Below are 13,348 nucleotides of genomic sequence, written 5' to 3' on the forward strand. Positions count from 1 at the left end.
GCTGTTGAATTACAGCTCTGCCATATTCAATAAGAACAGAGAGAGATTTATTTCCACCTGGTTAAGAATAAAAATGGTACTGCCTGAAGATCTTTGGCCTCTTAAAACATTGACCTGTTTTGACTATAAAGTGTTACCGTGTCTGTCAGCTAGGATTGAGGAAAGGATAGTGACTTGTTGTGGTGAGCAATATCTCTGGTGAAGGTACTTTAAGTAGAAAGAACCCTGAATCAGAGCACACGCTTAATCAAGCCAGACCCTGAAGTGCTGTGTGCCAGTCCTTTAATCTCCGAAATTTCCTTCCCGTCCTCCTACATTTTTCATCTTCCTACAGGGGGAGGATCTTCTTTAGTCTCTATTTCAGAGAGAGAGAGAGAGAGAGAGAGAGAGAGAGAGTGTGTGTGTGTGTGTGTGTGAATCTTCCTACGGGGGAGGATCTTCTTTAGTCTCTATTTTAGAGTGTGTGTGTGTGTGTGTGTTTGTGTTTGACAGCCCATAAAATTGACTCTCTTAAGGTGTACAATTCAGTGTATTTTAGTATATTTATAGAATTATGCAACGTCACCACTAAGTAATTCTAGAACATTTTCATCACCTCAAAAAGAAACCTTGTAACCGTCAACCATCATGCCTATTTTTCTTCTCTCTGCAGCCTTTGACAGTCACTGATCTACCTCCTGTCTATAGATTTGCTTATTCTGGACATTTCATATAAATGAAATCATACATTAGGTGACCCTTTTATCTTCTTTCACTCAGCATATTCTCTTGGTTAATCCATGTTGTAGCATGACTCAGTACTTCATTCTCTTTATGGCTGAGTAACATTTCATTGTATTGATATACCACATTTCATTTATTCACTCATATGTTAATGGATATTTGGGTGGTTTTCACCTCTCGTGAATAATGCTGCTGTGAACATTTGTGTACAAGTATTTTATTAATATGGGCTTCCCTGGTGGCTCAGTGGTCAAGAATCTGCCTGCCAGTGCAGGAGACACGGGTTCAATCCCTGGGGCAAGATTCCCTGGAGAAGAAAGTGGCAGTCCACTCTAGTATTCTTGCCTGGGAAATCCCATGGACAGAGGAGCCTGCTGGGCTGTAGTCCATGGGGTCACAAAAGAATTGGACACTCCTTAGTGACTAAACAACAACAGCATTTTATTAATGTAGAAGTAAAAATGAGAAAATATGGGAAAACAAATGGTAAAAAATATTCTCCCATTCAGAGAGTCCCCTGTACTATTAATACCTTGGTGTTTCTCCTTGTACATCTTTGTCTATGTGCATGGAATTAAGAACTCTTTTACTGTATTAGAGCCATGCCCCCCAGCCCCTCATAAAAACCCCACACTACCTTGTTGAAGAGATCAGGCCAGTTGTTTTATAGAATGTTTCACCTTTTGGCTTTATCTGGTTGCTTCTTCTCTGTTTTGATACCAACTGGTGTCCTGCAATTCAGTCCAGTTCTGATACTGCGTACCTGGAGGTAGTGTAGACCACACAGGTTCAAGGACTGAGTCCTCCACAAGACCATCCCACTTCAGACTCCAGCCACAAGTATTGGAGGCCCACCCACACTTAGGACCAATCAGCTGTAAATTCAGGGGTTCCCACAAACTTCTCAGGTACAGTGATTGTCTCATAGAATTCTCTGGAAGCTCTGTAGTTACAGTACAGATTACAGTTTCATTATTAAAAATATTACTCAGGAACAGTCAAATGAAAGAGACACATAGGGCAAGATTCCAGGAATCTGAACACAGGCACACCTTTGGAGGCAGGGTGTGCCATCTTCATCATACATCATGTTGTCCGCCAGCCCCTCCACCCTCTCCAAGTGTTGGGGATGGAAATTTCATTTCTCCTGTTTGAGCTTGGTCTTTCTCGCCTGGCCATTTCCTCTGATAAACTAAGGAAAGGCTCATCTGGAGTTACCTTGCTTAGCATAATAAACCCAGTAGGGCCCATGAAGACTAGTGAATAACAGAAGACACTCCTTAGTCCTGGTGATTCAGAATTTTTGAAAGGCTGTGTAGGAATTAGGGACAAACACCAGATAAATTCTTATTATAGCAGAAGACAGTAGCGGCTTCTCAGTAGTGGCTAAGTACTGGGTTAGGGTAATGACAGTATTCCTTTATTGCACACCAAGAATTTCCCTTTATAGCTCAGAAGTAATCTTTCGGTGTTATCTCCACTGTCTGAGAATCATTTTCCATTACAGAACCATATACCTACCTACGGATTAATGCTAATTGCTATTTTTGCCTGAATTTTACATTTGCAAACTCAGGGCTGCGTGTGTGTGTTTTCCTAGTTAACCAATATTTTGATAATAAAGCCTTAACATTTTTGGTGTCCTGTCTCTGTTGTGGTAACATCTTTAAGTCTAGGGTTGGTACCTTATTTGTACTCTCGTTTCAGTCTTTCTTGCAGAAATGTTCCTGTTAGATTTTATGTTCCTTCCTTTTGTGGCCTGGACAGCAGTGCTTTGTCATTAATGTATTATTTAAGAAGTCAGTTGCTATTTGCCTTGGTTATTTTAATAGGCCCTGGACTGTTTCACAGCAATGCTTTCTAAGCAGACGAGCAAACTGAAAATGGCAGAAGTCATTGGAGGCAAACTGAACATTTCCAAGAAAAAGGTATGTACTGCTGTTTCTACTTCCTTCTTGAAAGGAAGTTGGGTTATTTAGCTTACTTGGCTGGTCTCTGGCCCTTACCTAGAAAAGCTTTTGCAAAGTTGGTAGTTTCATTGCTGCCTCTCATGGACATAAAACTCACTGTCTCTTGGATAAGTAGTTTTCCCTGTGGTCCGCATTCTTAAAGTGAGCTGCCTTGTGTTCTTTCTCACACGTGCACCTTATTTTCCAGTGTTTAAGGAGCATGTTATTATGTAGGTTCTGGATTCAGGACTGGAACGATGTCTTAGCAAATATTTTAATAAGCCTTCGCATTTCCAAAGCTTCAGTTCAGTTTGGTCGCTTAGTCATGTCTGACTCTTTGTGACCCCATGGACTGCAGCACACCAGGCTTCCCTCTCCGTCACCAACTCCCAGAGCTTGCTCAAACTCATGTCCATTGAGTCAGTGATGCCATCCAATATTCTCATCCTCTGTCGTCCCCTTCTCCTCCCACTTTCAGTCTTTCCCAGCATCAGGGTCTTTTCTGGTGAGTCAGTTCTTCGCATCAGGTGCCCAAAGTATTGGAGTTTCAGCTTCGGCCTCAGTCCTTCCAATGAATGTTCAGGACTGATTTCCTTTAGGATAGACTGGTTGGATCTCCTTGCTGTTGAAGGAACTCTCAAGAGTCTTGTCCAACACCACAGTTCAAAAGCATCATTTCTTTGGTGCTCAGCTTTCTTTATAGTCCAACTCTCACACGCATACATGACTACTGGAAAAACCATAGCTTTGACTAGACAGAGCTTTGTTAGCAAAGTAACATCTCTGCTTATTAATATGTCTAGGTTGATAATAGCTTTTCTTCCAAGGAGCAAAAGTTTTTTAATTTCATGGCTACCATCTGCAGTCATTTTAGATCCCCCCAAAATAAAGTCTGTCACTGTTTCCATTGTTTCCATCTGTTTGCGATGAAGTGATTTGACCAGATGCCATGACCTTACGTTTTTGAATGTTGAGTTTTAAGCCAGTTTTTTCACTCTCCTCTTTTCACTTTCATCAAGAGGCTCTTTAGTTCTTCGCTTTCTGCCATAAGTGTGGTGTCATCTGCATATCTGAGGTTATTGATGTTTCTCCCAGCGATCTTGATTCCAGCTTGTGCTTCATCCAGCCCAGCATTTCGCAAGATGTACTCTGTATGTAAGTTAAATAAACAGGGTGACAATATGCAGCCTTGACGTACTCCTTTCCCAATTTGGAACCAGTCTGTTGTTCCATGTCCAGTTCTAACTGTTGCTTTTTGACCTGCATACAGATTTCTTAGGAGGCAGGTCAGGTGGTCTGGTATTCCCATCTCTTGAAGAATTTTTCACAGTTGTGAAGAAAACATAGCTGAAGAAAAATTACTTTGATTTTTTTAGAAGTATCTTTTAGGAGTATAGATTTCTTGACTGCTCACTTTATGTAGGTAGATAGAGGCTTATTTGAATGAATAAATTGTAGTGTTAGGGAACATTCATAATCAGTGTTTTTAAAAACAGAAACTTAGAAAATATTTTAAAATAAAATTAAATGCTAACTTGCCTATCTAGGAAGCCGGAAGTGCTTCTAGAGGGGGCACAATAAGCCTCATGATTTAAGTGTTTGAAGAGTATGCAGAATTTTACTCAGGTAAATCTTTTCCCCTCCCATAGGCAGAATTCTTCTGTCAACTTTACAAACCAGAAATTGTGATCAACGAGCTTGATGTGCAAGTGGGTCGAGTGCGGCTTCTACGAAAACAAAGCGAGGCTGTCCACATACAGAGGTAATCAGGGTTCCAAGCTGAGCTCAACACTGTGGGGTCATTGGGAACTTGGTGCAAGGAGTATTTGGTCCTGACGTTTTCCTCTGAGTAAAACGTGTCTGAACTGTGATCTCTCCAGTGTGCCAGACTGGTAAGGAGCAGTGATTTCCCAAAATGTGTCCTGTGAAACTGGATATAAGGAGGTGGAAAGTGGTGATGAGGGTCCTTAGAGATTTGGGACCAGCAAAGATGTATCTTTGATTTTATTCATTGTAACGTATTTACTTAGTGAAGTAAGCATCACTTGGAAGGCAGGCTTGGTCCTAACGTTAGTCTTTTAATTCCTTGAAGGCTGGAATTGTGTAAGTTTCTGAGATCTAGTTACCATTTACTAAATATTTGCTGTATTCCTAACATTGTGCTCAGTGCTGTTTTGCATGTTTTTGCATGTGGTTATAGTAATCCTATGAATTAATGTGTTTGTTAGCACCCTAGGACTCTCCTCACAAATTAACCATAAACTTGATTCATGTATGCATGCATGCTAAGTCGCTTTAGTCATATCCAACTCTTTTCAACCCCATGGACTATAGCCTGCCAGGCTCCTCTATCCATGGGGTTCTCCAGGCAAGAATACTGGAGTAGGTTGCCATTTCCTTCTCCAGGGAATCTTCCCGACCCAGGGACCGAACCTGGGTCTCTTGTGTCTCCTGCTTTAACATGTGGGTTCTGTACCACTAGGGCCATAAACTTGATGGTTTGCCATAAACATTTCTTCTCAGTTCTGGAGGCTGGAAGGCTGAAACCCAGGTGCTGGCAGGGCCACGTTCCCTCTGAAGGCTCTTGCCTCTTCCTGGCTTCTGATGGCATGCACTAGTCCTTGGTGTTCCTTACCTTGTAGCTGCTTCAGTTCAGTCTCTGACTCCATTGTCTTATGGTCTTCTTCCCTGTGTGTCTTTTTTGTGTTTCTAAATTTCTCTTTCGGTATGAGAACACGGGCCATTGGATTTAAGACCAGCCCTTAAGTCCAATACAGTATGATTTTTATCTTATTATTCCTGTAAAGACCTTTTTCCCAAATAAGGTCACATTCACAGGTACTGGGTAGACATGAATTTGTGGGGGACTTACTGCAACTAGTAAGTGTTGTTGTCCAGATTGTACAGATTAGGAAACCAAGGCTAAGAGAGGTTAAGTAATTTGCCCAAGATGACATAGGTAGTGCAGATGTTTTATCTTGTCGGTGTTTTGAATTTCTAGAGCCTAGTGAAGTACTGGGTATGTAAATGCTCCATGTTTATAGAATGAATTCTGCAGTTCTTATGTTGCGCAGTATCCCATGCAATGTGAAGACAGTCCCTTCTCGAGTTGTCACACTTGTCGAGTCTGGTTCCTCAGAACAGTGCTGAGAGACGCTCGCAGCTTGCCTCTCCAGCTGCTTATGTGCTTTCACCTCCCCAGGGAGAAGTTCGCCTTTGCTGCTGTGAGGCCATCCTCTATCCTTATCGAGCAGCTCGCGGTGTGTGTCAGCAAAGGGGAGCCTGTGTTGCTGGTGGGAGAAACTGGAACTGGCAAAACCTCCACAGTCCAGTATTTGGCTCACATTACAGGTAACTCCTGGAGAGGATGCACTCTGCCCTAGACAATAGACATTTCATTTCATACCAACTGCCTTTTTAAAAACTAGAGTCCAAAGAATATTGGAACTTAAAAAGTGCCACAGCTCTATTTCCCCTGGAGATAAGCACTGGAATCTTTTTCCTTGGAAACAATGTAATCTCTCCCCCTGGAAATAACTACTATTAACATGTTGGTATTAATTTTTTTTCAGTTCTAATCTATGGCCTACACATACATAGTGCTTTGGTTTTGTTTTGAAACAGGTGGGATGCTTCCCTGTATTGTGTTTAGTTAAGCACATTGATCATCTTTAAAAACAGAACTGCCTCATTCCTGTTCTGATGTCTAAATTAATATTTCACACTAGATATGTATTTAGTTCTAATTCATAGACATTGACTTATTGAAGGAATTTTTGTTGTTGTTTTCAGTTACCTGCTGCTAGAGCAGTGAATCTTTCATTCTCTCTGGGTTAGATTAAAATTTTGAACAGTCAAGATTCTGAAAATAAAATGAGGGGTCAGAGGAAGTGCACATTAAAAGATTTGCCCATGCCTGTGTTCGCAATCCTTAAGGATCACAGTGGATATTGTCAGTCTTTGCATTTTCAGAATAACTCTTTATACCCTTTTTTCTTAAAGGTCACCGTTTGAGAGTTGTCAATATGAATCAGCAAAGTGACACTGCAGATTTGCTGGGAGGGTAAGTATGGTTTTAAACCTTTTTCTTGTTATTTTGTGTTCACTGCTTGAGGTAAGAAACACTTCTTTCCTATTAAGCTCAATACTAACCTTGGAAGAATGTTCAACAACTTGCCCCCGTGCCTACCCCAGCAGGATATTTATTAGGGTTTATTAAGGGACTCTTGGTATGTAGATGTTTCTCTTCATTTTAAAGAGTTTTTGAGGTTCTTGCTCTCAGAGATCCTGCTGAGGGTGTGGGGTGGGGGCTGGAATATAAAGGCGAGTATGCAATCAACTGTGGATAACAACAAACTGTGGAAAATTTTTAAAGAGATGGGAATACCAGACCACCTGACCTGCCTCCTGAGAAATCTGTATGCAGGTCAAGAAGTAACAGTTAGAACTGGACATGAAACAACAAACTGGTTCCAAATCAGGAAAGGAGTACGTCAAGGTTGCATATTGTCACCCTCCTTATTTAACCTATATGCAGAGTACATCATGCGAAATGCTGGGCTGGAAGGAGCACAACCTGGAATCAAGATTGCCGGGAGAAATATCAATAACCTCAGATATGCAGATAACCTCAGATATGCAGATGACACCACCCTTATGGCAGAAAACGAAGAACTAAAGAGCCTCTTGATGAAAGTGAAAGAGGAGAGTGAAAAAGTTGGCTTAAAACCCAACTTTTTTTCAACTTCAGAAAGCTAAGATCATGGCATCAGGTCCCATCACTTCATGGCAAATAGATGGGAAACAATGGAAACAGTGACAGACTTTATTTTGGGGGGCTCCAAAATCACTGCAGATGGTGACTGCAGCCATGAAATTAAAAAACGCTTGCTCCTTGGAAGAAAAGTTATGACCATATGACAACATATCAATAAGCAGAGATTGCTAGAGATTGTCTAGTCCAAGCTATGATTTTTCTAGTAGTCATGTATGGATGTGAGAGTTGGACTGTGAAGAAAGCTCAGCACTGAAGAACTGATGCTTTTGAACTGTGGCATTGGAGAAGACTCTTGAGAGTCCCTTGAACAGCGAGGAGATCCAGCCAGTCCATCCTAAAGGAAATCAGTCCTGAATATTCATTGGAAGGACTGAGGCTGAAGCTGAAACTCCAAAACTTTGTCTACCTGATGCGAAGAACTGCCTTATTTGAAAAGACCCTGATGCTGGGAAAGATTGAAGGTGGGAGGAGAAGGGGACAACAGAGGATAAGATGGTTGGATGGTATCACTGGCTCTATGGACGTGAGTTTGAGCAAGCTCCGGGAGTTGGTGATGGAGAGGGAAGCCTGATGTGCTCTAGTCCATGGGGTTGCAAAGAGTCAGACACGACTGAGCAACTGAACTGAACTGAATGCAGTTAAGTAATATTTACCTGAAGAGTATGTTCTTGAGTTATGCTGCCTTCAAGTGAGACTCTCCTGCAATTTGTTTGTCTTTGAAAGGTTAAGTAGCCTCACTTGGTTAAATGAAACTTCACTGTGGTCAATTAAATGCCCTTCTTCCTTCTGATGTTTTTGAAAATGTTAGTTTTTGAACATGTTAGTTTTTGAACAATTTCAATATGTGCTGAAGGCTGTAAAACTGATAGATGTTACTGGCATACCTTATGTTGAATGATACTAGTATCTGTCCCATTAGTTCTAAACAGTTGCTTGCACAAATCCTTAAAAGCATAGAACAATAGAAGTTATTGTTCTTTTTTCTCTTTATGGTATCTACGAGAAGCTCTTTATTTACTTTTTTTTTTAAAGGGCACTTTATACTGTAGCATTTTTACTTTTGCTCTTTCCAGTCTCTATACCTTCCTGCTCTGGGTGGAGTGCTAGTGTGGAATCCTGCTTCCTTTTGTGCTTCTCATTTTCTTTCCGTCCGGGCCCTTAAATTCTGCTCTACACGTACCTTGACGATGTATTTTAAATTTCTATACTGTCTTAAAATCTGTCAGCTGAGACTTAACCTCTCTTACTCCAGTTCTTCTTTCACTGTTTTTCCTCAGTGGTCTTTTCTACTTTGCTTTTATGTTACTTCTGTTCAGTTAATTGACAGTCTCCCCTTTCCCTCGTTGTGGTACTTGCAGTGTGTTCTTAGTAATAAATGGAATTTGTTATTTAACTAGAATGGCTGTTGTTGTTGTTTAGTTGCTCAGTCGTGTCCAACTCTTAGCAACCCCCTGGACTGTCACCCGCCAGGCTCCTCTGTCCATGAGATTTTCCAGGCAAGAATACTGGAGTGGGTTGCCATTTCCTTCCCCAAGTATGTCCGTACTACTGTCTATTTCTACTCTGTATTCTGTAATGCTCTACAGTTAAGTGTAGCTAACACAGATGGCATTGTTCTTACACTAATTGAACATAGGCTGTATCAGTCTCATTTAAGAATTTGTAGTAAATGGCAATCTACTCCAGTGTTCTTGCCTGGAGAATCCTGAAGACGGGGGAGCCTGGTGAGCTGCCATCTATGGGGTTGCACAGTCGGACACGACTGAAGCGACTTAGCAGCAGCAGCAGCAGTGTTATATCAACCATTGCAAATAGTGTTTTCTTCTTTAATTCCTTTCTGTTTTAAATGCAAGTAGTTTTAAATGTAGGGAGTACACATTGTGCCCTGATGCAATTGATAATACAAAAGGTTGAAAGCAGAATGTGGTAACTGGAATTTTATTTTTGGTGCTAACTTATTAGTAGGTTAGCATCAGTAATCAAAAGAAAACTTAGATACAATTCAGTTTTTGTATGGCTGGAAGTATACCTTATCTTCTGTCCTTTTGTATTACTGGCAAGCGGTGTGTAAATCACATCTTTTAATATATATCTTAGATGTATGAATGACTGTTTAAGAGTCTTTGTGTATAAAATTTGAAGAACAAAAATGATTTTATTAATTAAAAGGCAAGGGTATGGAAGACAAAGGAGTGGCTAGGGAGAAGGTATAGAAACCTTCATAGTTCTATTTTGGGAATGTGTGGTTAGTTTTATCTAACTATGAAACTGGTTTTATGTTTTGTATTAATAATTTGTTTATTAAACATATTTTGCATTTATCAAATACTATGGTGAAAGATAAAAGAAATTTATAGTCCTAATTAGTCTGACTTGCAAATCTGGATCCTTTTGATTGTTTTTTTCAAAAGTTATAATTAAGGATAAATACATTTTTTAAGAGTAAGGCCTTCAAGGCCATCAGGCACTTGAGCTACATTCCTGCAGATTGCCTTGTGAGTTTTGTTTGCATATGTACCCACTTATTTTTTTGATTAATGTTAGTGTGGTATATCTTTCCCCTCACTTTTAACTCATTTTTGTCCTTCTATTTAAAGTAGATTCTGATAAATAGCACATAGACCTACAGATTACCTGAGAGTAGAAAAGTCAACCAAATTCCAACAGCACTGGGTTGAGAGAGCTTATGGGACTCTGTAGAAAAGAGTAGATGATACAGAGGACTTAGATGAAGTGGATAAAACCATTCCCGAAAATGAAAGTCTGCACTAAATGGCCAGACACAGAACACACGTTCACAGTGCTGGAAATGGAGTTGGGAGGGGCAGCCTCTGAAGGAGAAACAGGCTTATAGGGACGGGGAGGGGTCCTTGGAGAAGTCAACAATGATGGAAAGGAGAAATGCGAAGAAAATTAAAGACCTTACAGAAATAGAAATAAAACGGCCAGCCTGCATTCTCCTCTGAGCCCCCCAAGGAAGCATCATCCATGAAGGAAACGGCACAGGAGATAGCAGGGCACAGGAGCCTGTTCTCAGACTCAGAATCCTGGTCCCAAATGCGGGGAAGCGTTTGTCTTCTCAGTTACTCATCACGTGCTGTTTCTTGTTTCTTTTGCACTTGATGTTCTTTCATGGATGGTCATTTTGGAGTGTCATTTTCTTTTGTTCTAGTCATTTTCAAGTGAACTCTTGTTTGTGGTCTCCATGTATCATGTATGTGACAGGTAGACCCTGAGTGACTGTCCGTGAGGGCCAGGTGCTCTAGACCTCCTTCTCTTGGCCTTCAGGTTGCTCCTGAGGCAACCTGAGGTATCAAAAGATACCTTGGAAATCCTAGTCTCAGTTCATAGTTTGATTCATCACCAACCTATGACAGGTTGGTTTCCATTGAGTGTTTTTGTTATTTTTATTTTCAGCAAGCTGTATATTTGTATGTTCATTTTCGCCATCATTTGAAGCATTTATTGACTTAACCGGCCAAGATGCCTTCAATTTTAAGTGGACAAGCTTTTTTCTTAAGGAGCCCAGACTAATTTGAAACGTAAAGCCATTTCTTTCGTGAATTCAGTTCACTGATCTAGTTACTAGTTGTAGTAATTGTAACAGGTTGCTCTGCAATGGCATTCCTGTGCCAGGCCCTCTTTTGAGTTTTTACCTGTTCACTCACTTAGCCGTCTTAACAACCTGTTCATTATTCCCACTTACACATAAGGGACCTGAGGCTCACAAGGATTAAGTGCTTTGTTCAAAGTAATGGCTAGTCTGTGACTTGAACCCAGCTGTCTGCCTGAGCATCTACCTTCTTCATCATCACTCTGCTGCCTCAGTTAGCTTTGGATCCCATTTATTCCCTCATCTTTAAGACTAGCTATTTTATTTAAATAGCATTTGTATTTTGCTTAATTTCTCAACATTCCGCTGTTGACATTCTGGCTCATCGTCCTCTGCCTAGTCCAGCGTAGGGCTTTCATCTTTCCTTCTCCTTCTGCCTCTCTTACGTTTGGTAGATGGACGTGATTCTGTGATAGTGTGATCAGATTACATCACTCTTTTCCTCACTGACTTCAGTCCATGTGAAAGGTACTACAAACCCTTCATCACCTCTCCAGGGCACTTCTCTCTCTCCTTCCTTCAGCTCTGCTGCCTTGCCAACCACACTGCCCTCCGTTTTTCTGTTTCCCTGTCACCTCCCATGCCACCCAGGGGTATTTACTTAGCCAAACCCTTTCTTGTTTGATTGCCTTCAAATTCCCATCTTTAACACAGCCTCCTCTGACCATCACAGCTAAAGTACTAAAATCCTTTCACCCCCTCTGCTTTCATTTTATCTACTGGCACACCAGTTTCTGCTTGATATTTTATACTAGTAGGGATCTTCCTCTATTGTCTTTTTGGTTAGATTGTAAGCTCCTGAGGGGCAAGAGCTGGTGGGTCTTGTTTACTCAGTGCCGAACCCTAGAGGTGCTCAGTAAATCTCAATGGAATGAATGGAGTAAAGGAATGTTTTTATTAATTAATGGGTCGGTGCTTACTGGGAAGCGAAGTTAAGTTTGTGAAGTTCTCATACTTTCTCTGAAATCGGACTTTTCCATGTAGGTGCTCAGTTTCAGGGCACTGGGTTCACTTGTCTCATTGTTCCTCCTCAGGCCAGTGAGTAAATAGTATCCATGATTCTCCAATTGTACTTGCTTGTTTTGAAACATTTTGATATTGTTTCGGTTCTCAAATTATATTTCTTGGAAACAAAATTGAAGTTATCATCCCTGAATTGTAGTATTTAGTATCCTAGGCTGAAGAAAATTGTACGCTTGATCTTGTATAATCTTCCAGAATGATTAGTGCTGCTTGGGCAACTTACCTTAAATCTAGCCAGAGCAGTGTTTCTTGACTCTTATTAACTTCTCCCCACCCCAGTAGTAAATTTTAATTTAAATGAATGAATTCCCTAATTTCCCAACCAGAAAAATAAAATGCTAAGAAATAAAAGGGAATCTTAATACTCAGAAATAAATAGTTGAGCCTTGGAGGGTCACAAACCATTGCAACGTCTAAAAAAAATTTTTTTTTTACTGTCCCCCTCCCCCAATTTTTAATCTCTTTGAGAGCAGTCTCTTATGTTTAAGTACAAGATGCTTAAGTAAATCAATTTCAGATGTTATATTTTTTCCTAAAATATCTCAAAAACATTTTGGTCACTCTTAGTAAAATATGGTTTATCATTACATATACATGATGATTATTTAAATGTATTAGTAAAATAAATGACATGCCTCTCACTACCCAATTTGGAACTTCAAATTTTTTCATAATTTGGTTATCTAATGATTACCTTTAGCGTAGACCCTTCAAACACATGGGGAAAAAATAGATCATAATTTAAAAATTTAACATAGATTTTAAGTATTTTGCTGTTGTTTCTGATTTTGATGTAGAAGAAATCTTAACACCTATTCCTGTTTTCTTAGGTATACTTCCCCGTTTCTCTTAGCTTCAGAAGTTTGTGAATCACATATCTGCCTTTGTTTCAGTTACAAGCCAGTGGACCATAAGCTTATTTGGCTGCCTTTACGGGAGGCATTTGAAGAACTCTTTGTTCAGACATTTTCGAAGAAGCAAAACTTTACATTCTTGGGACACATTCAGACGTGTTATAGGCAGAAACGGTGGCAAGATCTCCTGAAACTAATGCAGCATGTGCACAAGTCAGCTGTCAACAAGGATGGGACAGAGAGTGAGACTGGTAGGTGGCAGCCCAGGCTGCTATTGGGAGGTCATGGCTGGAGTCTAACAAGCAGAATTAGGAGAGGAGTTTGGGGCAGAATGATGCAATACGAATTAGGGATTGCTGGGACTTGGGGCAAACATGACTAATTCTGAAGTATTGTTGCTCCTGGGATT

General features: G+C 40.4%; 1 protein-coding gene across 1 annotated transcript in view; it reads left to right on the plus strand.

The window, feature by feature from the left end:
* Positions 1-13,348, plus strand: part of MDN1 (midasin AAA ATPase 1) — a 145,385-nt gene that overhangs the window by 32,190 nt on the left and 99,847 nt on the right. Inside the window, exons 12-16 of the mRNA XM_068984913.1 lie at positions 2,556-2,651; positions 4,322-4,434; positions 5,875-6,023; positions 6,675-6,735; positions 12,979-13,190. Coding sequence (XP_068841014.1) covers positions 2,556-2,651; positions 4,322-4,434; positions 5,875-6,023; positions 6,675-6,735; positions 12,979-13,190 — 631 coding nt within the window. The remainder of the gene's footprint in view (positions 1-2,555; positions 2,652-4,321; positions 4,435-5,874; positions 6,024-6,674; positions 6,736-12,978; positions 13,191-13,348) is intronic.

This window comes from Capricornis sumatraensis, chromosome 13 (assembly GCF_032405125.1).
Source record: "Capricornis sumatraensis isolate serow.1 chromosome 13, serow.2, whole genome shotgun sequence".
NCBI lineage: Eukaryota > Metazoa > Chordata > Mammalia > Artiodactyla > Bovidae > Capricornis > Capricornis sumatraensis.